The sequence below is a fragment of the Lipomyces doorenjongii genome, assembly GCF_038497915.1.
Source record: "Lipomyces doorenjongii strain NRRL Y-27504 unplaced genomic scaffold V1508scaffold_19, whole genome shotgun sequence".
NCBI classification, from domain to species: Eukaryota; Fungi; Ascomycota; class Lipomycetes; order Lipomycetales; family Lipomycetaceae; genus Lipomyces; species Lipomyces doorenjongii.
This window is the reverse complement of record NW_027118086.1, coordinates 63,921-87,546: the sequence shown is the minus strand read 5'-3', so window position 1 is coordinate 87,546 and position 23,626 is coordinate 63,921. Positions and strand designations below refer to the sequence as shown.

Below are 23,626 nucleotides of genomic sequence, written 5' to 3'. Positions count from 1 at the left end.
GACATCACTCCAGACAACACATGCAAAGTATTCTAGTGGGGTTTTCTCCATATTTCCTGCTAACATACGCACCATATATCTATCTGTCTATCGCAGGGATATTTCGTGTTCATACTTGGAATATATGCCAAACGGCGAATCCTCCGACTAGCTGTACCGTTAGATTCGCGTGAGAACCCGTTTTTGCCCTGTCCATTTTTGCACAAACGGCGCTGCATTGAAGTCACAGAGGTCTTCAAGGTTCGCTTCTCTCGCGCCATGTCGGATCAGTCGTCTGGTGCGCAATCTCCAGCACTGCAATCCCTCCCATATATAGTAGGTTGGGATGTGCAGGAAGTCGGTAACTGGCTGGAGCAGATCGGCCTTTGGCAGTATCACGATTCATTTGTCGAGAATGATATTACTGGGGAGGTGCTGATCCATTTGGACCACGACTTTTTGAAGGATTTGGGTGTGTCTTCGATTGGCCATCGACTGCAGATCTTAAGGGCAGTGTACAATATAAAGATCGCTCAGGATATTCCTATCGAAGCTGGACAGTTTATACCATTATGTACGTGCTTGGCTTTAGTTCTTCTTGACTATTACTAATAGGGAATTGAAGCGCTGAGCGAGCAAGAAGTCGCAGATCACGAGACGGTTGATGTCCAGCGGTTGATGAAAAGCCTGGAGATTAGGGATCGGAGAATCATGCATGCTGAACAAGAAATCAAGCGCCTGATGGAAAATTATTCACGGCTACGAGAAGACCTCTTACCGATATTTAAAATGGTTAAGGAGTCGAAGGTATGCAGATTATGAACTTATAATTTATGATAGCTCTCTCTAATACCATGGCAGCCTCTTCCAACGCCGGACTACGCTCCCCAAAATCACTCTAGTCATCAATCATCAACTGGTCCTCCATCATCGCATCTTTCGTCTCGACACTCGATGTTTATCCCATCTTCACAACCTATATCTGGTGGACCGTCTTCGAATAGCTTATCAACATACTCGTCAACCTCGTCACCACATCCAGGTCTTTCGCGGAAAATATCTACGAAGAAAATGAACTCAGCAAAGTCCAATGCATCTCCAACACACGCCCCTGAGTGGCTAGAGCATACTTTAATACCGTTGTCGTCCTCTAGCAACTCTGCAACAACGTTATCGTCGTCTGCTCCAACATCAACATTACCATCAGTCGGCGCACCACTTCATCGCAATATGATAAATAGTCCATCGATTATGTCGCCACCATCACAACACCAATCATTTTCTACACTTCCCATCTCCTCAGCTTTCCCGTCGTCCCTCACACTCTCGGAGGCGTTCAAGCCATTTAAACTGAAGCAAGACGATCCATGCTACAAAGTTCTCCCCGCTGTCCTGAAGGGACATAAGATTAACGACGACTGGCGGCAATACGCGTTACTGGTCTGCTTCGGCGATCAAGAGAGGCTGTTAGGATTAGATGAGAAACCATTGACTGTTTTGAAGGAACTGCAGGACGCAGGCAAACAGCCCGTTTTTATGCTCCGGCCAATACAAGGCATGAAACATGAGCAGGGCGCGATCGTTACCGGAACCCCTGGTGGTGTCTTGTAGATTCGGGTCTAATTCTATTTGATTTCTGGAGCTCGGTGTCGTAATTGAGGAAAAAAAGCGGGGAAAAACAAGCATAGAGAAAAGCTTTTGCAGTACTGCGTAAATTTGCGTTGTTTGGGCTATCGGTGTTACCTTTTCGGTTGACTTTTGTGTTTGGTGTTTTGTTTTGAGGGCGAGTTAAGCGTTGGGTAGTGTATGAATATCTTAGTGCTCATGATTGTAGCGCATTATTTGATCTTTATAGTTGCTTTATGGCTGCGTATTTTTGATATAGTTTATCTATGACCATAGCGCTTGTCGGCGATTATATATTTGATTTCATATTGTCTTCCGCTTCATCATTATCAATCGTATGTAAGAAGGTGTGGTTGAAGTGCGGTCAAATTGATAAGCATTGAAAGTACTCGCTACATGCAGGAAGGAATTATTAAAAGGCTATCTATATCATTCTTCTTATTTCTAGCTCGTAAACGAACATCAAAAAATAACTTTTACAAAAAATATTTAATATCCGTCCGTCAACGAAGCGTTCCTGGCTCAACCTCTGTCTACTCTCGTACTCTTTCTTAACCTCGTCGTCCCAAGACATTCTGAGTAAATATGTGTGTTAAATTACAAAGAGCGTCCATCAAACAAGAAAAGAAGAGCCGAAACGTTCCAGCGTCTACAACAAGAGTTCGAGCGGGTTCTCGACGATCCGCTTGAACGCCTTGATCCACTCGCCACCAACAGCACCATCAACAACACGGTGATCGAACGATCCGGTGACAGTGATGACATCTTCAAATTTAATGCCACCGTCGACGTCCTCCACGGCCTTGCGCTCCGTGGTACCGACTGCCAAGATAGTGCTCTGCGGTGGGTTGATGATCGAAGTGAAAGACGTAACGGCGCTGTTCATGCCCATGTTGGAGATGGTGACGGTGCCACCACTGTACTCCTCTGGCTTGAGCTTACCGTCACGAGCACGCTTGCCAAGGTCCTTGACTTCCTTGGAGATCGCGGCCAATCCCTTAGCATGAGCGTTCTTGACTATAGGAGTAATCAAACCGTTAGGAGTAGAAACGGCGACCGAAACATCGACAACGGAGTACTGTCGAATAACACCTTCAGCCTCGAGCCACGCCGAGTTCGCGATAGGGACCTGCAGAGACGCCAGCGCCATTGCTTTAACCAAGAAGTCGTTGACCGACAATCGGTATCGTCCGTCCGCGGTGGAGTTAAGAGCCTCGCGGAGCTTAAGAAGCTTGGAGACAATAACAGTCGAAGACACAAAGTAGTGCGGCGAGGTCTGCACAGAGGAGGTGAGTCTGCTCGCAATGGTCTTACGCATCGACGAGATCGGGATGTCGTCGAAAGTGGCAGCAGCTTGGGTCAAAGGAGCGGCGGTGGGAACAGCCTTAGTGGCAGGAGGCTTGTACGCCTCGACATCAGCCTTGACGATACGGCCGCCAGGGCCGGATCCTTTGATGTGCTTCAGCGGAATGCCCTTCTCCAGAGCAATCGTCTTGGCGATTGGTGACGCGAGGATACGCTTAACTGTGGGAGCCTCAGGCTCGTCCGCCGGTGCAGCAGCAGGAGCAGCTTTTGGTGTAGAAGAAGCAGCTGCAGCAGCCGGAGCAGCAGAAGGTTCAGGCTCAGGTGCAGAAGCGGGCTTGCCACCATGCTCAGTGATGGCTTCGTCAAGAGTGTAGTCAGCGAAAGCACCAACGTCCTCCTCATTGGGAACATAAACTCCGATGGGCTACCATGCAAGTTAGCAATCCACCTAGAATGCAATTGGAATATCTGCATTTTTCATTTATCAGACAAAAGCATTACGCAGATGGTCTGACACCAATTCCAACCCCCCAGCTCGATACAACGCAATATATGCCAACATACCTTGCCAACAGGAACGTCCTTAGCACCTTCCTCGAGCAAGATCTTGGCTAGGTAACCGTCGTCCTGGAACTCAAAGTCCATTTGTGCCTTGTCGGTTTCGATCTCGACGAGAATCTCACCAGGACCGAGAGCATCGCCGACTGCCTTTGCCCATTTACCAACGTTTCCCTGAGTCATGGTTGGCGACAGCGCGGGCATATCGATGATAGTGTGTGGTGGGTATGCTAGAAGACTAATCAGAATCCGCGTTAAACTGGACGGCAAGTCAAGAGCACGAGGTTACGAGCAACGTCCACGTCAATTGCACGTTCACACCACACAAAATCGCATTGGAATATATCAAAGAATCACTCACATTTTGATGCATAGAGCCGAATTAGATTGGGGAGGACCAGCCTCTGGTGCAAAGGGGAGGAAGAGCGCACGCAGCTGGAAACCAAGTCAGTATTGTTGTTCGATGAGAGCACCAATTCTGCCGGGGTAACAATTGAACTAACATACGCATTAGCAGCACGGCGAACAGCAGTTGCCGATGCCAGACGGGCGACTATTGTGGCGGACATTGCTGTAAGGAAATAAGTGGGAAGCACGATGACCGATACGGGGAGACAGTGGGTAGAAAAGCAGAGCGACGACAAAATCGCGGAAGAGGATGCCCAGTCGCAGTTGTGGCCCGCCGCTAGGCAGCTTGCTCCGTCGTCGGCGGCTTGCCCGCTTGGCCATCCCACTTTTTCTGATAACCCTAACCCATCAAGGATACCCAAAGCCATATTTGACCCTCACGAATAAATGATGCTGTAGCATATAAGCGTGCGTTCTTCGCTATTGCGATCAGCAGGTGACTTGGCATAGAAGCGAATTGGAGGCAGGATCCTGCTTGCATTCGTAAGATGAGGAATGCTTAGCTTATCCAAGCCAGAGTAATATTAGCTATGTTGTCAATGCCCATCTATTATCGGCCAACGACCTCAGTCGAATATGCTGATCATGCTTTCATTTTGTTTCGTCTACGTCCGAGGAGAAGATGCCTTCTTTGGGCCTGAAATCCGGATCCTGATATGTCGGCGCCAGGTGCAATAACTTGACCCCTCAAATCCTATAATATCCAAATGGACGATTTAAATAAGGCTCTGTTGCCTATATCAATCTATATCAATAGTATAGATACCGAATGGATACTCCTATTATGGGTACTGGTGATCATTGAGTTGGGGAGAGCCATAACAATGATGCTACTTATTAGCCGTCTCTAACCGCGTCTTTCCGAGCACAAAGGAGGGGTTGCGTAGACCTACGCATGACCTATGTATTTCTCAGAACAACAACCCCAACCAGTCCCAAAAAAAGGGACAACAGAATTACGTTTTAAATTCAGAGCCGATAATATGCTGTATCTCTATATTCATATCCCGTAATTTTTAATATGTACTCTTCTCGTATTTGAATCATGTACAAACTATTTCCTGAAGTGATCGGTTGCCGTTGAGCCTAGTATGCTGAAGAACTTTAGCCGCGCAGTGCCAGTCAACGAGAAACATGCCTTGATGTCGAACATTGACACCGAGACGTAGGATGCGAATGTAACGAACGCGCGTTGTATTCCGTTCGCGTCTGTGACGCGTTGCGCGCAACATTGTAAATATGCTCGAGGACCCAACGTGGAATCCGTCACAAACCAATCCTGGAGACATATCAAATGTGCTTATCCCTTATTTCGCATACACCAGGCGCTCTCTCCCACTTTATAGAACGACTTCTCATGTCGCATTCCTTTTGGCTTCGCACAAGCCCATTGATCCCCGTTAGGGATCATACGTTTGAGGTTAATTAGGATCGAGATCGGTAAGTTGTTAAATTTGGGACCATGTAACTACCTCGACGGTGGGCCACATGCACAAACTTTGCTTGGACCAGAACCCCAAGCGACTGTTGTCACCTCAGGTATATATTTCCTTAGAGTTAGATCATGGCAATGAATAACTCATAACTAGTCGACGTCGACTCGCTCAGGCTGTGCTGATAGAATCTAAATCGCGTCTCCAGTCTATCATACTGTTGCAGTCATATCCGTCAATGTCCTTCAATTCCTCATTACGTTGGCAATCTGTAGATTTGTTGGTTCTGAAATGTATGGGTGCTGATATGTACGCAACATTTGGCCCATGGTCCCTCGTGCCTATTTTCGTGTTCGATTGACCCTGCTAGCTCAATTGGCAGAGCGTGAGACTCTTAAGATATTTAGTTATCTCAAGGTTGAGGGTTCGAGACCCTCGTGGGGTGATTATTTTTTATTTTTTGGTAGTCAACATGATCAAATACTATATCCACCTGTTTTGCGAGGCAAAATGGCAGCAAAAACTTGGAAGGCGGGGCCCCAATATTCTCCTTCAAACAAGTCAATATTCATTCAAATAGCTAATTTGCAGTTAAATCCGCCTTTAGATTTATCACCATAGCGACTTCTGCCCGGATGGCAAGTAATATGCGAAGCAAGCAACTACGGGAAGTCTAGTTTACAATATCGACAAAGTCACGCAGGAATTCAGCAATATTTGCGAATCCGCTACCTGGCTCAACGGCTGTCGACTCCACAATCTCATCTGCTCCTGCTTCGACATAATCTACATATTCTTCAATCTCGGGAAGAGAGTTAGACTCTTGGTCCAAATTGTCGTGTTTGATATGCTCTCGAATCGATGCACAGAAGTCGATCCCACTGTCAGATGACCTGGATCCATTTCTTACAGCGCCATTTGTTTCGGAATATGAAGAATCTCGAGCAAGGCTAAATTGTTTTCTTTCGAATTCCGTTTCCTTTGGAGAAACTGTCGTAGCATTGTTCTTCTGCCTCCGATGCTTCAAGTCCGCCATCAATTGAAATAAATCATCAACGTTAACAGATGTATGTGAGGATTCGTACTCAGTAGTCTGTTCAGCGTCGATGGCGTCGTTCTCGGAGTCATCTATGCCTTTTCAAGTGTTAGTGGATACAGTCAAGATGGTTCAATACAGCGAAATGGAACACAGGTACTATTTTTGCTTTGAATCATAGATTTCGTCTCCAGTGGGGAGAAACAACCTGTGGTAGAAATGTTAACTGATAGCAAAACAAATTCTACTCCTTGGTTACCTTTCAGGGAGACTAGAGACTCGGGTTTTCTTAATAATTGCTCTTCATTTGGACCACCATCATCAATATCAGTAAACCGTAAATTCCAGTTTTTAGACGCTATTGGTTCCTTGCACAGCCCCGCGACTTTCTGGACTTTCCTGGTAAGACCATTATTCTCGTTCATTAGTGCTTCATTAGAGAGTCTTTTGCTCCCAGTGCTTTGTTGCTTTATCGACTCGACCGTGTCTTGTTTCGCAATAATGGGTTCGTTGAGTTCCCTTTCGTCGTCACTATCCAGCGTAATATCATTACCGGGGTCCAAAAGACTTGGATATGAATTTGTTATTCTAATAAATTCGATGTCAATATCTCATAGTGTCCACAGTAAATTGATATACCACGAACGTTCGCAACTTTTCGTCGAGCCGCTCAAAATCTTCATCATCCAACAAACTGTCACTCGAGAAATTCAATTGATCGTCAAAAGGAACAGATATCTGAGGCACGGGTTTTGTATCCCTGTCACCTATCCGCAGCGATTTGCCGGGATCGCTTGTCTGCAAAGGTTTAGTTAGTTTCTGAAACTCAGTGATTTTCCGCTGAGACAAAGATTGCAGCATTAGGATACTCTCAGGCTGCAAAGAAAGCTGGAGCTCCTGAACGGTTTGTGTCCCGACCAATTCTTCACACGAAACTGTGCATCGGCATTTCAGTGCTGTCGTCGGAAGGCCGCGGATCTGTACACCCACAACAAAAGTATTGCCATTTTGCATTTGATGCACACTATAATTCAAGCCATTAGTTATCCGAAGAATAACGTAAAACAAAATAAAGGCAAGAACTCACAGAGCCCGTCGAAATTCAACCAACTCGCCATTGGATAATTCAACCAAAAAGCCGACTGTCAGTAGTTTGCGATTATACATCTTTACCACAGTCTTATTCAGCATCTTCACAGCGACTTGGACCGCAATTTTAACAGACGACGTATCTCGCGTCTCCCCCAGTGTCTTCAGTGTCACTGCAAATCTCGGAATTTTCTCCACATCTTGTAAATATTTCATACCACGACCTTTATTCAAAGACAGCAAGCTTTCGATACCAAGAATGTCCATGCTGGCGAGATCTGCAAACGTCTGAATATTCCTGTTGAGAAACTTGCGCAGAGTAGTCGGACCGACGCCGTCGATCTGGAGAAGAACATTGGCGCTATTGTCCCATATTTCCGCTTGTAGTGACCGTGCAAGTTCTAGAGCGTTACGCACAGATACGCCGTCAATTGACTGAATCTTGCAGTCGATAATGCAGCGAATAAGTCGTTGAACATGTTGCCATACGATGGCTTTATCAGCGTGAAACTGAGTCACATGTTTCCCAGATCCATCATACACAGGAAATTCCATACGGCCCAAAGTAAACTGCTCTATATTTATAAAAGTTTCCCAACAAGAGTATAATGAAATAAAATACCTGAATGATTAAGCTAACTTTTGCCTCGAAATCCTTGATATCGACAGCCTTCAGCGGATACCGGATGCCAACAGCTGCATTGATATTCTTGTAGAACTTCTTTTCACCTTGTTTGAATCTGAAGTTCTTGAATTCACTTGATTGCCCTAGTACGGCTAACTATGGTTGGTTAACACACATGACTGTGACTAAAACAATACATGTACAGCACTCACGATATCGGATATACTCATTCCTGCACCGGTATTCATAAAATTCAGCATTGTTTGAAATTGGATATAGAACAGTGCCATAGACCTGCCATAAATTGTAGACACTAATTCATTCCTGTCCGATGTCTCAACGATTTTGGAGATTTGCAAGCGCGCTATAGTTTCCGTACATAATTGGTCTAAACTATCCTCGATAGTTTTTGAAGGACCCGTTATACCAATGTTGTATTGAGACGGATTCTTCTTCATTCGGACATATAGGAAGGTGGAACGAAGCCATCCTTTTGCTGATTCGATATCGTTGATCGTTTTAAGACAAACCTCAGCGTTCTAAAAACTTAGCATTGCTTTTGCGCACCAGTAATGGCATTAGAATTCCTACCAGGTGTTCTACTAGATGATTATGAAGGCAACTTTCGACGACCTCCTGTCCACAGAGAATCTGCTCGTACTTTGACTGCTTATCGCGCGTAGTCATAATAACAGCTGTAAAACTCAGTATAAATATTGGCAAGTATAAGCATCTGTTACTCTTACCAACCCCGGATGTATCGAATTGAGGTCTTCCAGCACGACCCATCATTTGATGCATATCAAACTCCGTATATTCCTGTACTTGTCCATCGATCCATGCCGATGTCCCTCTAATAACAACTAGATGCGCAGGAAGATTAATCTAACAAGTGTTAATACCACCATCAACTTTGTAGAATTATATTACATGCCCCAACCGATAACGTTGATGTGCAGCAAATAATCAGAATCTTTCGTCCAAGAAACATTTTCTCAACCATGACCCTGTCTTGTAATGACAATCCCGCATGGTGATACGCCACACCCGATTTCGAAAGTTCATCGAGCTCGTAGTCTTGAAAGTGTCTGCCGGGGTCCATTCGACATGCCAAGATGGCTTCCCGTGACTTCATCCATGTCTTGGCAAGGATTTTAGCAGTTGACACTGTGCTTTTGCGCGTCGGGCAGAAAATAATAATTGGCTTTTGTGCAAAGTGCGAATCTAGGATATCCGGAAGTCTTTCACCATCAGTACCATAGTAGCAGAGCCGGGAAAGTGTTAAGCATACTTGCTGTCATAATGCTTATCCAGCTGAAAAGTGTTCGCTGTTCGAATAGGATACCCGTAAACATGAATATCAAGCTGAACAGGCCGAAATTCCTCCCCAAACGTATATAGTTGGGCCGGCACTAAGGCATGATTTAAGTTCTGCCACGTAACTGTGCTCTATTCAGCATCAACGTACTTGAGCGAGAGTTCCAATTCTGACCAAGCCATTCTGCGATGTCCTCAGCGTTGGGTATTGTGGCGGATAATGCGATAAATCGTGCATGAGGAGCGATGTACTTCATTCTTGACACCACGACTTCCAACGTTGCGCCGCGAAGATCTTTCAGAATATGAACTTCGTCAATCTAGGAACCCATTAACAATAAACAGATACCGCGGCATAGAATAGTAACAACATACCAACACAAGCTTGACCAACGTCATTAGCCGATCATAGTCTGTCCATCGCCGAGTGGTTGAATCCCATTTCTCCGGTGTAGTGATAATGACATCAGCCTGCTTTACGGTAGCAACCTCTTCAGCAGAAGTATCGCCAGTCAAGAAGCCACACTTCATGCCAAGCACAGCAAGTCTCGCACACCAATCCTGATACCTTTCGTAGCACAATGACTTGGTTGGCGCGATGTATATGATTTTGAAATTGCTGAGAGCTTCGGAGACCAGCGTCCTCAGCATCGCTAGCTCGAAAAGAACTGTCTTCCCTGAACCCGTGGGCGACGAGATGACCGCGTTAATGTCATTCTGATAAAGAGTCGAAAAGCATATTGACTGCATGTCATTAAACGCCGGGAATTTGAAGATCGATCGGTAACGATCCGGTAGGACAGATGTTGAAATTGGTTGTGGTCCTAACGTGACTGCTCGGGCCATCATGTTGCTCTGCGACCTGTTTATCGACGTGAACGAGGTCATCTTGGTCTCAGTGTGACAACTTGACTGGTAATGGGCAAAGGACAATGCCACGAAGGCAGATAAGTTTGCGAGTCCCGGACTGCAAACGAAGTAAGCAATAAGACGCGTGAGATGTCAACAAACTCAGAGTGTGATAACCCCAGTGATTTTGTCGCGTCTGCGCCATATCACAATAAACTTTATGATTCTCGTCAGTGTTTCTTTCAACTCTGTCACCAGAATGGACGGCTGGCATGAAGACTTGCAATAATTGAAATAAATTTGTTTGGGAACCTATAATAATAACAGTGAATGTAAATATAAATATGCTACGGTAGAGGTCGGTGCGGGCAGTAGCAAATTGGACTATAAACCACCCTGCAGCGGTTAGCTGCAATTAAAATTCATGGCAACGTCAGCTACCGATGCCTCTGCCCCCACGATCTCAATATCAGTGCTTATAATTGCAGATAGTATTTCACTTGTGCTCAGATGCTTGATGAGCGGTTCTGGACAAATAGCCACTACCACGTCTGATACAAATAGAAAAATTGTCGTTCTTGTCGGCGCGCCACGAGCCTCGACACTTCCAGCACTTCCTGCTGTTCACAATGATGTGGTAGTATTTACAAATGTAGGGGGCGGGACAGGTTATTCTACTGCTGAAGTCGACGAGTCCTTTCCGGGAACTCGGGGTACATTTTTGTTTCGCAGAAAATACAGTTTTCTGTAGCTAATAAGTACATAGATGAAACCATTCATGAAATATCCAGACCAACTTCTCTACGCCATCTTCCTACTCGCCGAATCTCATACATCTCAAGCATTCCAACTGTGGATCACCTCAAAGCATTCGGCCCGCAGTATTTCTCTTTCTTAGCAGTCATTATGTCTGTGTCGCAGCCAATTCACACAAAATCCGGCCCGTTCACTTGGATCACCATTGTAGATTCATCGGTTTCGTATAGGTCGCTGATAGTGGACAAGCAAGGCGCTGTTAAGCCATTGCCGATCTCTGTGTGGGATATAGACACAATTTGTTATTGGACAGGGCCGCATGCGCAGCAGTGGACGCCGAGTGTTGGCGATGTGGTTTATCTCTCCGATGTGCTGATGCAGGAATACCGATGGAAAGTATCTGGCACTACGCGTCGGCATATTACGAAAATGCGGTTGTTGTTCAGGCCAAAGGATATGCGAGAAATGAGTACTTTGGGCGCAGAGGAGGAAGATATAACTTTGTCACCCTTTTCGAGGACGATGAGAGAGTTGGTTGTCGAACTGAAGAATTGGGTTGAAGTTATTGAGAGTAATCAGAGTATGATATCGACACCTGAAGTGTCGAAGAAATTTAGCGGTTTTGATGCCGGCAGATAATTGAGCTTCATGTACTATTCAGCAATATCAGACATGTAGTGTGCGTCATTTTGACGCTGGAGAATAATGTGTAGCTTACCCCTCGGCCAAAGTCCCAACCTATTCCAACACTAAAAATGACGATATTATCGAACGTCACATATCTTGCATTTATCATATTTTGTACGCACATCGACCAGGCCGACATTAACACAACCAATATTAAGGATTTTGGCTTTGACACATAGAGAATGCCGATAATTTTAATAACGGGCTACCCTTGCTCTGGCAAGTCGACCCGCGCCAATGAAATCGTCGCCGCGTTCAAAGCTAAAGCACCAGATCGCAAAGTCCATCTCGTCTCCGACGAAATGCTCGAAATCGATAAAAGTGTTTACAGAGGTACATTCCATTTAATTAATTGTTTACCAGATTATTCCGCCTCTTGATCGACGGGATAATGCTAAATATCTGGAAGACGCGAAGCAGGAGAAAATCGCGCGGGCAAACGTTATGTCGGCGATTAAGAGATTTTTTTCACGAGAAGATATTGTTGTCGTGGACGGATTAAATTACATAAAAGGATTTCGATACCAAATATTTTGCGAGGCGAAGGCGGAGCAAACGACATTTGCCGTCGTTCACGTTGGCACGCCGGCGAATGTTTGTCGGGCGTGGAATGAAGCTGTCCAAAAGAATCCTTGGGACGAAGATTTGTATGTGTCCTTGTTTTGATATTTTGTTTTGGTTTCGCGTTGTCTCATTTGTGAATGTAATACTGAGGTCAGCAGATTCGACGCATTGGTCTTTCGATACGAAGAACCGAACGGCATGAATAGATGGGACTCACCCCTCTACACGGTTCCTTACTCGGACCCCATAATCACTCCAAACGAAGACATATTCCAATCTCTTTTCGACTCTATCATCCACGCCAAGGCCAAGCCACCCAACTTTGCAACAATCCTCAAGCCAGCGGTTTCAATTGACTACATATACGAGCTCGACAAGCAAACGCAGGACGTCGTCAAACATATTCTCGGACGACAGCAGGACGGCGGCCCGGGTCAGACCGTCGTTGTTGCCGATGATGGAACGGTGCGGCTGCCAATCGAGATTGTCGCAACAGCGCAGGTGCAGCGGTTACGAAGGAATTTTGTTGCGCTGAATAAGGTGAGACAGATTGATTGTGGGAGAATAAAAGGCGCCTTTGCAGAGTTCCTAAATCGGAATTTTGGGACGGCATGATACGGCTGACAACCTGCGCAGCATATTGCTGTATGAGAAGTTAGCAAAAATAGTGTTTTATACTTGGGATTGGGAAGTAAAAGCTTATAATCGAATATGGTTAAAAGAGAAATTCTTCTATACGTGGAGCGTGTTTCTGGTGCCGCGGAATCTGGCTTTCGACATCGCCATTCGCTCACTGCGTCAGCAAAGAGTGACAGTTTTATGGACCGCACAGGATGCTATCTGGTCATGTGCACACTTTCATTCGACTATAATGAGTCCTAGTTGCTAAATCGCCCACGGATCCCTTTCGCAACATAGCGAAATTAGCAGGGACGGGATTGCTAAGCATCTCTAGGCGCGCCTCCCATCCCGTATGCTTTGCAATAATTATCTCCGGGAGCTGACTAGTAGGTCATGCACTGCTGTTCCAAATTTCCATGTATGAGACTGTAATTTGGAGTCACGGGGGGGGGGGGGGGCTCTAGCGAGCAGTCCAATCTCGGTATCTAAAGCAGATTATCCAGAAGACTCTAACTCTAGGTTAGCTGAGTCTTGTCCCAGCGGTGTCCCACATTACTGTTTGATGGAGTTCTCATAGCGAATTAAACAACCAATGATGCATATAGTAACCTCATAATACAATCCCGTAATGCGTGACCTGGTGATCGAAGGTTTGCACACGATATTAGGCTAGCCCGATACTCGGCGGGGGGACCAACGTGTTCTTGTGTCCATTCCTGCGCTCCCTTCCGAGCCTCTACAATCAATGAAAAGTTTTACAATCGATAAACAAACAACCAATAAAAACGAACGCATTACAAAGACCAAAGGTAAAGTACCCGAGCATCCGAGCGGATGGAAAACAGATCGAGAGTCCGAGATCCGAGTAGCCGGTTCGGGCGAAGGACACGAGGGTTCGGCAAGTTGCCGATACGGTACGAGACACACAGGACGTGATACTCTACGGTTCGTCCTGACAAGATCGGACCTGTCGAACATCTACAAATAGGACTGATAGCGCAGACAAGGATTAGACCAATATCTAGAGGACCTGCATGTACACACGGGCGTCATAGACTTCCTGCGTCCTGCTCTGATTAGAGTAATCCAAGGGTATAATCGTTTAGTGTAGGATTGGCTACGATGCTAGGCTGGGTGCACTGGGGGTACAAGGGTGGTCGTTGGGTCGCGTTGTTTAACAATACGCGCGGGAAGAGAAGCTGAACTGAGATGATAGGCGATGATCCACGCTAGAGATCTAAACACTCGAGTTACACTGTTCTGGTGATATTAGACTGGGATAACATAGGTAGTATATTTTGGGAAAATATAGAGGCGGCTTTGCGTCCTCGGGTTCAAAAAGATCAACTGAATTCCACAACACCAAGATTTGATTCCAATTGATAAGGTCCTTCCTAATTAACATACCTCCTGGAGGCATCATACGATCAACCAGTGCTGTCTCTCCATCCGAGTCCACAGGATCCGAGAAATATCTTCAACGACCGGGGGATGTTAGCCGCCTTAGTTCCAGCCTCAGCCGGGGGTTGTCCCTTGATAGGATAGCAGACTGACAAATTGCAAGAGGTCCAACGTGCAATATTCTTGAAGCAACGTGTTGATTGTAAGCACACGTCCAAATTGTTTGCTTAAGCATATGCAGCACGATAATCATGCACATGATACAATATGTCAATTCACAGCATATACAACAAACTCGAAATTTCGCGTAATATTCCAACCTAGACCGCGCTGGCGCTACCGATAACAAAACTTGTACAATAGTCACCTGCTATCAAAACAGTCTCCACATCCCACTGCAACAAACGTGACAGGCAGATAACAAAAACGTCACATAATCGTACAACATTGCTTGAGGCACTTCGGCAACACCAGCACCAGATCATCGTTCTGCTGTTGCTGCTCCTCAGCTTGCAACTGCTGGTGCGGATGGCCCGGATACACAAAGACTTGGTGATATGCACCACCGGCTGTATTTGGATAGCTGTTTCCATATTGAGGCTGATTCTCGTAGCCGTACGCGTTGTTGGTCTGGTGCTGTGGTTTGTATATCGCATTAGGTCGCTCGAGACTCGGGTAATGATAATTGGTCTGCGCGAAATTGTGTTTGGGCTGGAATGGCATCTGGCCCATCGGGGTGTATCCGCCAGATTGCTGGAAGTTAATGATGACGACGCCGGAGTTATCGTTGTCTACAGCATACTGAAAGCCGTGTTCTTGGCAGAGACGTTCGACAGCTGGCTATATAACATCAAAACTTAGGATTAGCATTCTCCACGAACCGTGAATGACAGATGTGGATGTACTTTAATTTTCGCGACTCCGCCGGTGGAGTGGTTGCCCTTGCCCACGATGACCTCCAGATGAGATTCATTGCGTGCCTTGCAAATAACAATACGTTTCTCGAGATATTCCTCAGCCTCTAGATGTCATCAGTAGCAGTATAATTGGAGTAGGGATAAGCAGACGCACCTCTGACATAAAGGCCATGAAGATCGATTTCATCTGGATCTGAGTCTACGTTGTTCGACCGAAACGCAAACTACGATTAAATGAGCTAATGATACGTCCAATCTTAATTAATCGCATGACTTACAGCAGCAGCCTGGGCATTGTAACCATCCATTTTGGCAGCATGCTGTTTGCCCCGGTCAGATAACTGCTTCGCTTCCGCACCGTCACCTCGCTCATAGGCTTCATGGGCCGCGCGATAGCATCGTGCGCGAGCTTCATACTCGTTTGAAGCTGCGTAATTATAAATCGTTAGCCAGGCACGCCAGTGACAACGGAAAATAGTACCTAAGTCGCGCAGACGCTTATACTAGACCACGAATCAACATCGTGACAACATCCACAGAAGCGAATGTCGCTGGAACAAACAATCACACCGCACTATATCAAAGTGCCTGTCAAATAATCTAACATACCTCAGCATCGTCCGCATGATTGTAATCTCGCTGTGGTTTAAATGCTAGCGGGAATTTAGCACACTTGAAAAATGGATTGTAAACAATCACCGAGATAACGCACGCGAACAAGATAACGGAGATAATACAGCTGTGGTGGAACTCATGCTGTATAGCCTGCGCCGTAATATCCCTCGTTACCTCGTCAAACCAACGAACCGTGGACTGTCTTGCCGCGGATGTACGCGAAATTCTAAGAATTGCCCTACACTGGAATCCCACAAAGAGATGAAATAGAATCACGGCACCAGCCGCCACCGTACGGAGATCGGGTGAGTAAAAGTGTCCCGGCGATGTGATTCGAATGACCCTGGCAGAAGGGCTTCGACAAACGCGGACTAGGCGCTAGGCTGCATTCGGCCAGTATCCCTCCCCCCAGGGATGGTCGATGAAGCCTGAAATGAAGAGAGCACGTGCCGTCAGATCATTCTACGACTTCACTCAGTGATTGGTGCGTAACAGGGCGGCTGTGCGACTTGGTACGTGGATGGGCTGTGGCTGTGCTATGCGGGGCTGGAAGGTAGTTGAATTTGGCGAATTTCGAGAAGTTTTGCGGATATGACGTCACGCCCTTGGGAAGTTCGGACACTCGGGCAGCTCCCACGTCACCTAACCCTGGCCGTGAGATGCCGTTCGGTCCCACGCCTTTTACGATGCTTATCAAATCTTACGCGCTTCTAATACTTCATATTTGCCCAATGACTACAAATCGAACAACGAGCATGGGCAGCTCAGGGTGATCGGATGCTTGATCGGATTACTTTCTCCGACTATCCGAAAGTTTAAACCATATCGGACGCAGAGGAACCTTGTGGCATGATCATGTTCGAGCTCATCGTGGCTCGAGATGCTGCTGTCTGAATGCTCTTACCAATATAGGGAAATATGAATTGATGCAAAATGATTCACTAATTACGCTGGTGTATTACAATTGGAGTGGCAGCCCTTGCGGATCCGGGTTAACTGGCAGTAATCTGGTTAGAACTTACAGGAAGATTCGCGAGAAAAAGCGTCCGCTTATGGGACGCACTTCATTGTCGTTGACGCTTCCATAGAGATAATATAGCTAATTATGGCGGTGACTGGCACCAAATCGATTCTGGTCACCCTACAGTACGAGTATGAGATATCACTTGTTCGACTTACACACGAGATTCTTTTGCCTCCCTGGCCACAGTGTCAACCGCGCCGCCAGCCATCGAGTAGTTTGGAGTCCAGAGTCCTGATAGCACAATCCCGTCTGCGAGATTAGTAGTCGGACTCAGCCTATCTCAATGCATCGTCTGTCTGTGGGAATAAGGGCCGGGTATGCTAGCGGCGTGAGAGCCGCTAGCGCAGATTTGACTGTGTTAATGCTAGCACTAAGCCTGAACGGGACAAGCGCTAGACAGTGACTACACGCGCACGCTTGCCTCTTTTGTGCCTAGCGCGTCGCTTCCCACTCGACAAAAAAGTTGTATGATTTCGCTGCCGCGGTTTTGTTGCACTTGCACCGCTACTGCGTTTCGCGTTTGTGCATTATGAGCCTCATCTGCCACCATTGCGCCCCGCTTGCGCCTTGACAGCAACAGCCGCCCGCGCATTTTGGCGAAACTGGACTTTGTGGGCCTGGAGCGTGCGACTTGCGGACCGCGCCCGGACCACGACCAAAACAAACTCTAGTCGAACATGATGTTGCTCTCCGTACTCTCCGCCTCCCAACGTTGCCTCCCGCCAATCACTCTATTCCTTACCACACCTCATCCATCCACTATCTCCTTCAGCGCCATCCGCGCCTAGTAATTATTGACCCTAGTCTGCTAATATCAGCTAGCTGCAGCGCGTCGCTCGATATCGTTTTCCGGCTCTTACTTGGTTTTGTTGCGCCAACATTTGTGTACTGTCTCCGCGAACGCTATTTCCTCTGATCTCCACTGACGATCATTCTTTCCACTCAATAGCGCACCATGGCGCGGCCATCGAATGATGGCTTTTATACTCAGCCGTATATTGGTCAGTCCCCCTCGGAAGTCGCGGTAGCACCTCAACAAGTGACTCCAGATGGACTCTCGGGTCCACCATCAACAGGAACGGCCTACCCCTCGCGCAATGAGCCTCAGGAACGCTGGCTGTCATCCTCCACATCGAATGTAGCAGGACAGCCCCAGTTTCAGCAGTCTCTGCAACAGCAGTCACCAATGTACTGGGCAACTGAGTTTGTTCCTGGAGCCGAGAAAGTAGTAAAATATCCACAGCCACCATTATACAGGCCCCACCGTCCACCACCGCCCCCACCACCACTATATGGACATACACAGCATTACTATCAACAGTATTCATCAGAAAATAACACGCCTTCTGCATATAACTATGGTCCTGTTCCTCCACACCAGTACCAGCTTCCACAGGCTTCTCAGCAATCCGGCCGCTCCGGTGTTGCCCGATCGCCATCGCTGGTTGCACCGCAGGACCAACCGCCGATTGCAACAAATAGAGACTCATCATATTCAGCACCACTACAGTCCCATGCCCAGGCTCAAGTTCAAGACTATTCGTCTCAGCTGCCGTTGCCGATGCCGTCGAGCCAGCAGGCTCAGCAGACTCAGCACCCTGAACGACTACCTCCTCTGACGCTTCAGCGTTCTACATCTGATGCACATGGACCGGAGTCTGGACAATATACGCAGCCGCCGGTGCGTCCCCAGCTTCCATTGTCCCATCCATCGTCGTCGCTGTTTTCGCGATTTTTGAATCCGCTCCAATCAAGTCCGAAACAACCGCCCACGGCACTCCAGCAGCAGTTGCCACCGTTGTCGGCGTCGCAGTCGCGAACACCCGATTGTCGCCTGGAGCCAATGAAATCGCCTAGCATGGCGCACAGCGACGGACAAATTTCGGTTTTACAGGCGCCGTATCTACCCTATATTTCGCAGACTCCTGGAGGCACGCATTATCGCCAACAGTATGCACGTCAAGAAACATCGCAGTCATCACCTTTGGGAGAGTATCAGCAGCCACAATATTACCAGTCGTATGGCAGACGCCCAGGGCAGCCGCTGCCGCCAAGCTCTTCTTTCGGGCGGTTCTCGGAGTACTCGGCGCCTAAGTATGAAGAACATCGGACACAACAAGAGCCGTATGCGAGCCAGAACTTTCAGGGCAGTCTTCAAGACTATCGGGAGCCGTCCCCACTTGAGTTTGCGAGTCGTCCACGATTGCCTACCTTCGATCCGCCGTTAAAGAGTTCGGAGCCCCCACAGCAGCTGCATCAGGTGTTCTCACTCGAGCAATACCACAGAAGCCAGCAAAACTATCACCGTGGGTCAATGACTGTGCCGTCTCCTGCGCTGTCGCAGTTACAGCATTCACCACGATCGCAATCGCATCAGCCAGGTCGGCAGAGCCCGTCAACGCCACTGCTTCCTCCGTTAGCCACAACAACGCCATACTATAATGCGGAAGGGCATGTTCCGTTACTAGCTCGAGATTCGCCGCATAAGTCACCAAAGTCTGTGACTAGCTCTCCAGTAACCGGGGTGTCATCTCTGCTGTCAGCTCTGCCCTCTGACACGCAAATGCAAGTGCAGACCACGCAATCGGAACTCGCTCGTCGCAAGCCATCTATCGCGACACTCGTGTCGCCGCCTTTGTCAGCAGATAAACGTGGCTCGCCCAGTGTTTCGTCACCGCTTCTCAATCAGAGTACACCACAGCAGCAGCATACGCAGAGCTTGACTCCGGATCGAACTCAGCAATCCCACCAAAGAATTACTGCTCAAGTTGCCCCACGGTTGCCTTCGCCAGTATATATCGCAACGGATGCAGCATTTCCACCGGCTGAACCAAGCGCGTCCTCGCCAAGATGGAAACAACAGCAGTATCAGCAATCTAGCACACAAAATTCGCCGGAACTGAAGGCAGCAAATGCAGATGCATCTGATCCATTGCTGGTATTAGACCGGAGGAATTCAGTGTCGGGACATCACGAAAGTGCTAGACAGAGAGACTCTAAGAAGAGAAAATCTAGAGTGTCAAGCGAGAAGGTCCGCTCCAAGAAGCTTTCTGGCGAGGCTATTGTCCATGAACGATTTCGCGCGATTGCTCCTGCACCAGGTCCGGGAAAACAACCGGTTAATAAAGCTCCATCTGGGACCTCGTCTCGTGCGTCACCAGAGGCGGTGACGCCGCGACCATTGAGGAAGCCGCTCCGCGTGCTTGCGCCCGCGCCCGTGAAGGCTGTTGAGATGGCTCCCGGGGGAGTTCCTCCAATTTCTGTATCGGCGCCGCTCGAGACGGCGATCGTTCCCTTAGTGTCTTCGGGATCGGGGTCGTCGTCGAGTTCTTCCACATCAGGATCATCCTCGTCGTCGCCGCGGTTTGCGAGAGCTGCATTGAAGTCAGCATTACCAGCCAATAGTCAGCTCATCGCACAGAAGGCCGTGAATGCGCCAGTTCCGGAACAAACGAGTACACAGCAGACTTATAAGTCGTTCTCTACATTCGCGGAACTCCATCCGCGACTCAATGTTCCTGAATCGTCCATGCGGTCGTCAATCCATCCTTCAATATCGTCTGCGACATTCTCACCTCTCGCGAATTTATCGGAATCTCATACACCTAAGCAGAAACGCTCTGACTCGGTATTAGTTGATTCTTCGTCAAGTGCGACAATGACAACGACGGCTAGTATTAGGACTGAAACGATGTCTACGACATCACCTACTGCAGCCGCTACAACTGTGGACTATAATAGCAATCCCAACGAGCATGAAATATCCACGAGTCCGGGTCTCGCGAAATCTGTCTCATCGCAGCTCGCGGTCGTCTCTGAGGGGAGCAATGCGGCGTTGCCACGGCCTTCACAGCCCAATGAAGAGGCAGTAGTGCCTTCCATACCTGTTCAACAGAAATTATCGGCTGTTGAGCCGCTGGCTAACCTGAAGAATTCTGCCTCGGCGCATGACTCAACTCCTGCGTCGTCTGTAGAGGGTGTTGATACCATCATGACGGATGCAAGGTCGGAAAGTTCGTATTCAGTGTCAACACCCTCTCCCCCGGCATCTACAGCAAAAGGGGTAATCATAAAGAAAATGCGGATGGGGCCTAAGAGTACTTCGACGCGTATCACTGTGGTCCCGATTTCGCACAAACGGATGACGGAGTTGGGTGATTCAGACGGGGATGGTAGCGAAGAAGAAGGTAGGATTCATTTATTTCGTGGCGCGTGCGAAATGCTGACCCTATTAGACGATCGTGGGGATGCTCAAGGTTCTGATAGCAAGATAGATTTTGATGAACGTGGAGAATCGGAGAATGAGTCTCTGGTTCGTAGTGTCACAAGGCAGAAGATGTATGTTCATATTGACATATTGTCGTGTTATCGATACCTAACACTGCTCAACAGATCACAACTGGACGAGGCGTCAGATAATAGCATACAGGGCGAACGCAAGTCGTCTGCCGTATCCGGTACATCTGAGAGCCCCGCTCTGGACGGCCGCACGAAATCCAAATTCGAACACAATTTCTCAGCTGAAGCTGCATTCAACGAACTACTTGCTGCGGGCAAGAATCTTCGAAAGGTGTTTACGCTGACAGCGCCAGCTACGACTGAAGATCGGGAAACTTCGAATCCGAAGAAGCAGCTGGATTTTACTGAGGTCGCGCTTCATAATGGGCGCGAACATGTTGCGGAGTTGAAGGTTGCACGGGATAAGCGCGATTTGTGTCGTCAGGCTTGGCTTCGAAGCGTTATTAAGGGCCGCGCTGAACTTTCGTCAAAGCATGATAACAGTATCTTGCGCCTACGCCAATGGTTGAAGTGGTGGTGGACTGATATTGCCGCCCGACACTCGGAAAATCAATTACACGGATCGTGGGGTAAACGTACTCAGATTTCAAAAGCCTGGCAAGCGGCGTATGATGTTTCGGCTAGTATCGTGCACGCTCGCCTTCGACAATGCGAGCGAGTATATGAATTACAGTACCGATGTGGCTGGCCTGCGCTCGTCCTTGCGACGATGGCAACGCCGGCACTCGGTCCAACACAACGTATGCGCAAGTCGCATTTAGAGAGGGGTTGTGACGCCACGCAGATTTCTCAGAAGGACTGGTCAGAATTTATCGTGCTTGCTGAAAGTCGAATTAATGAGATTAGAAGTGTCGTGTTGAATCAATGCGGGTATGACGGAATTCGACGGATCCTTGAGAAAGCGGCGGTCACGAAACCGTTTGCACTGCAGGGATTAGCATTATTCCCGCCTTATTCGTATGCTGAAGATGCGGAAACTATTGTGGTAATGCCACGGACAGTGATGAGCAACTCGCGCGTGGTGTTTGACAAGCGAAAGAAGAACAAAAGGGATGAAAGAAGTAAAGAAGTAAGAAGTAAATGACTTCATTTGGGCATACATATTGGTTTAATATACTGCGTGATTTGTAGTTTAAATGCTTTGGACTTCGTATATAGGCCAGTATTTATTATGGTGTATTGGGATTAATGATCTGCATTCGTGTTATTTAATGTTTTCGTTCATTCACGTGGGAAAAAATGGTTGATATGGTATAGGGTTATGTTATTGCTAGCTATTTACATATACACGTGGCTTCGTTATTGTACATTTCATTAATCATGACCACTTTGGTAGCAACTTAATAACAATCAATCCCATAAGTACACTAACAAACATGACAAGCGCACTGACAATATAAAATCTCCATCCAATAGCACTTAATTGTCGATACTGTGTCAGTCGGCCACCGGTCCGTTTCATGTTGTCAACATTCCGATCTAACGCAGTGGCCGCATTATTCACCACGTCTTTATCCACATCCAATTTCTCGCCGAGTGCGACAGCGTTGCGCTTGAGAATCTGGGTCTGTGCAAGGAGGGACGCAGAGATAGAGTCCTGTTGTTGGCGATGGTAATCAAGACGGGATTCGAGGGTCGTCGGTATGCCTGTTGGAATTGCGAATGCTTCAGATTTGTTGGTCGTAGCGATCGGTGTTGCCGCGGGTGTGGACAGCATGTCGACGTCGTCGGCGGGCAGCTCGGCCACGGCTTGGGAAACTGACTGTAGTGGTTTCTTGGATGCTGAGATATTCCTTGTCTCAAGTGTGATATTGAGCATGTCTATTCGCTGAGAGAGAGTCTAATCGGGTTGTCAGCAAATTGGACAGCGTTCAGTGTAGAAGTACACTAAATATACCCCATCAAAGAGTTGCAATTTCTGAATCTGTGCGTTAGCTGCCGTCTAGCATAATCCATAGCGTAGGAATAACATACATCCTGAATGTTTCGTATCCGCCTTCTCTCACCTAATATCGTAGCCTTTGCACCTCCATTTAATTCATTCGCCTCGCTCAGTCCGCCGATACCGCCTGCCACAGGAATTTTATCAATTTGTCCCAGTAGTTTCCGCGCATATTCCAAATTCTACAGAATTAATTAGTACTCCTTATGGATTCGGACTGCAGACAGAATGCTTACTGAAGATAATATATTGCGCTGAATCGTCTGCTTACATATATTCAGCGCGTCATCCGCAACAAATTCGCCATCTGTTCGCGTCGATGGCCCCGGTTCGAGCGCTTCCACGTCGTGAGTTAGTCGTTCGACTAATCTTGATAGGTCCCTTAGCGACATTTTGTATCGCGATCTTATCGCATCGTCAATCCAGTTAACTGACCGGTATACTGGCAACAAGTACGAGTAAGTTGACTGGGACAGCCGCAGGAACAGGCGACATGCGGCGAGCCTCTACAGCTAGATTAATCGCAGCACTGGGTCAAGGTTAGTTAACTAATCAAAGTTAGTTAACTAGTACGT

The 23,626-nt window shown here is 47.5% G+C and overlaps 8 protein-coding genes and 1 non-coding gene across 9 annotated transcripts; 5 read left to right on the top strand and 4 right to left on the bottom strand.

Moving 5' to 3' along the window:
• The first annotated feature begins 129 nt into the window (after positions 1-129).
• Positions 130-1,796, top strand: V1508DRAFT_91763 (uncharacterized protein). Its single transcript, XM_066943106.1, has 3 exons — positions 130-553; positions 605-786; positions 841-1,796. Exons 1-3 carry the CDS (start codon positions 259-261, stop codon positions 1,588-1,590), a joined length of 1,227 nt encoding a protein of 408 aa, XP_066796291.1. The 5' UTR covers positions 130-258; the 3' UTR covers positions 1,591-1,796.
• A 116-nt stretch (positions 1,797-1,912) lies between these two features.
• Positions 1,913-4,673, bottom strand: V1508DRAFT_415929 (2-oxoacid dehydrogenases acyltransferase-domain-containing protein). The gene is made up of 4 exons (XM_066940143.1): positions 3,976-4,673; positions 3,830-3,903; positions 3,475-3,698; positions 1,913-3,334 (listed from the first exon to the last, which is right to left on the bottom strand). The coding sequence occupies exons 1-4, from the start codon at positions 4,242-4,244 to the stop codon at positions 2,255-2,257; spliced, it is 1,647 nt and encodes a 548-aa protein (XP_066796290.1). The 5' UTR covers positions 4,245-4,673; the 3' UTR covers positions 1,913-2,254.
• A 996-nt stretch (positions 4,674-5,669) lies between these two features.
• V1508DRAFT_t42 lies at positions 5,670-5,754 on the top strand. Its single transcript has one exon. It is a non-coding gene; the product is annotated as a tRNA-Lys (tRNA).
• Positions 5,755-7,428: 1,674 nt separating this feature from the next.
• V1508DRAFT_403878 (Sec63 Brl domain-containing protein) lies at positions 7,429-10,222 on the bottom strand (the record flags this gene model as incomplete). Its single annotated transcript, XM_066938586.1, has 9 exons — positions 7,429-8,004; positions 8,057-8,215; positions 8,272-8,598; positions 8,651-8,754; positions 8,806-8,944; positions 9,000-9,300; positions 9,351-9,471; positions 9,528-9,696; positions 9,752-10,222. 9 exons carry the CDS (start codon positions 10,220-10,222, stop codon positions 7,429-7,431), a joined length of 2,367 nt encoding a protein of 788 aa, XP_066796289.1.
• Positions 10,223-10,601: 379 nt separating this feature from the next.
• V1508DRAFT_415914 (uncharacterized protein) lies at positions 10,602-11,719 on the top strand. The gene is made up of 2 exons (XM_066940142.1): positions 10,602-10,938; positions 10,992-11,719. The coding sequence occupies exons 1-2, from the start codon at positions 10,650-10,652 to the stop codon at positions 11,618-11,620; spliced, it is 918 nt and encodes a 305-aa protein (XP_066796288.1). The 5' UTR covers positions 10,602-10,649; the 3' UTR covers positions 11,621-11,719.
• Positions 11,720-11,741: 22 nt separating this feature from the next.
• Positions 11,742-13,299, top strand: V1508DRAFT_415911 (chromatin associated protein KTI12). Its single transcript, XM_066940141.1, has 3 exons — positions 11,742-12,001; positions 12,078-12,315; positions 12,391-13,299. Exons 1-3 carry the CDS (start codon positions 11,851-11,853, stop codon positions 12,845-12,847), a joined length of 846 nt encoding a protein of 281 aa, XP_066796287.1. The 5' UTR covers positions 11,742-11,850; the 3' UTR covers positions 12,848-13,299.
• Positions 13,300-14,683: 1,384 nt separating this feature from the next.
• Positions 14,684-15,926, bottom strand: V1508DRAFT_403875 (uncharacterized protein; the record flags this gene model as incomplete). Its single annotated transcript, XM_066938585.1, has 7 exons — positions 14,684-15,094; positions 15,160-15,275; positions 15,326-15,395; positions 15,450-15,598; positions 15,653-15,674; positions 15,781-15,824; positions 15,884-15,926. The coding sequence occupies 7 exons, from the start codon at positions 15,924-15,926 to the stop codon at positions 14,684-14,686; spliced, it is 855 nt and encodes a 284-aa protein (XP_066796286.1).
• Positions 15,927-17,520: 1,594 nt separating this feature from the next.
• V1508DRAFT_91411 (uncharacterized protein) lies at positions 17,521-22,310 on the top strand. Its single transcript, XM_066943105.1, has 2 exons — positions 17,521-21,148; positions 21,203-22,310. Exons 1-2 carry the CDS (start codon positions 17,766-17,768, stop codon positions 22,191-22,193), a joined length of 4,374 nt encoding a protein of 1,457 aa, XP_066796285.1. The 5' UTR covers positions 17,521-17,765; the 3' UTR covers positions 22,194-22,310.
• Positions 22,311-22,357: 47 nt separating this feature from the next.
• Positions 22,358-23,593, bottom strand: V1508DRAFT_461389 (uncharacterized protein). The gene is made up of 4 exons (XM_066942806.1): positions 23,288-23,593; positions 23,084-23,233; positions 23,007-23,027; positions 22,358-22,949 (listed from the first exon to the last, which is right to left on the bottom strand). Exons 1-4 carry the CDS (start codon positions 23,441-23,443, stop codon positions 22,428-22,430), a joined length of 849 nt encoding a protein of 282 aa, XP_066796284.1. The 5' UTR covers positions 23,444-23,593; the 3' UTR covers positions 22,358-22,427.
• Positions 23,594-23,626: the final 33 nt, after the last annotated feature.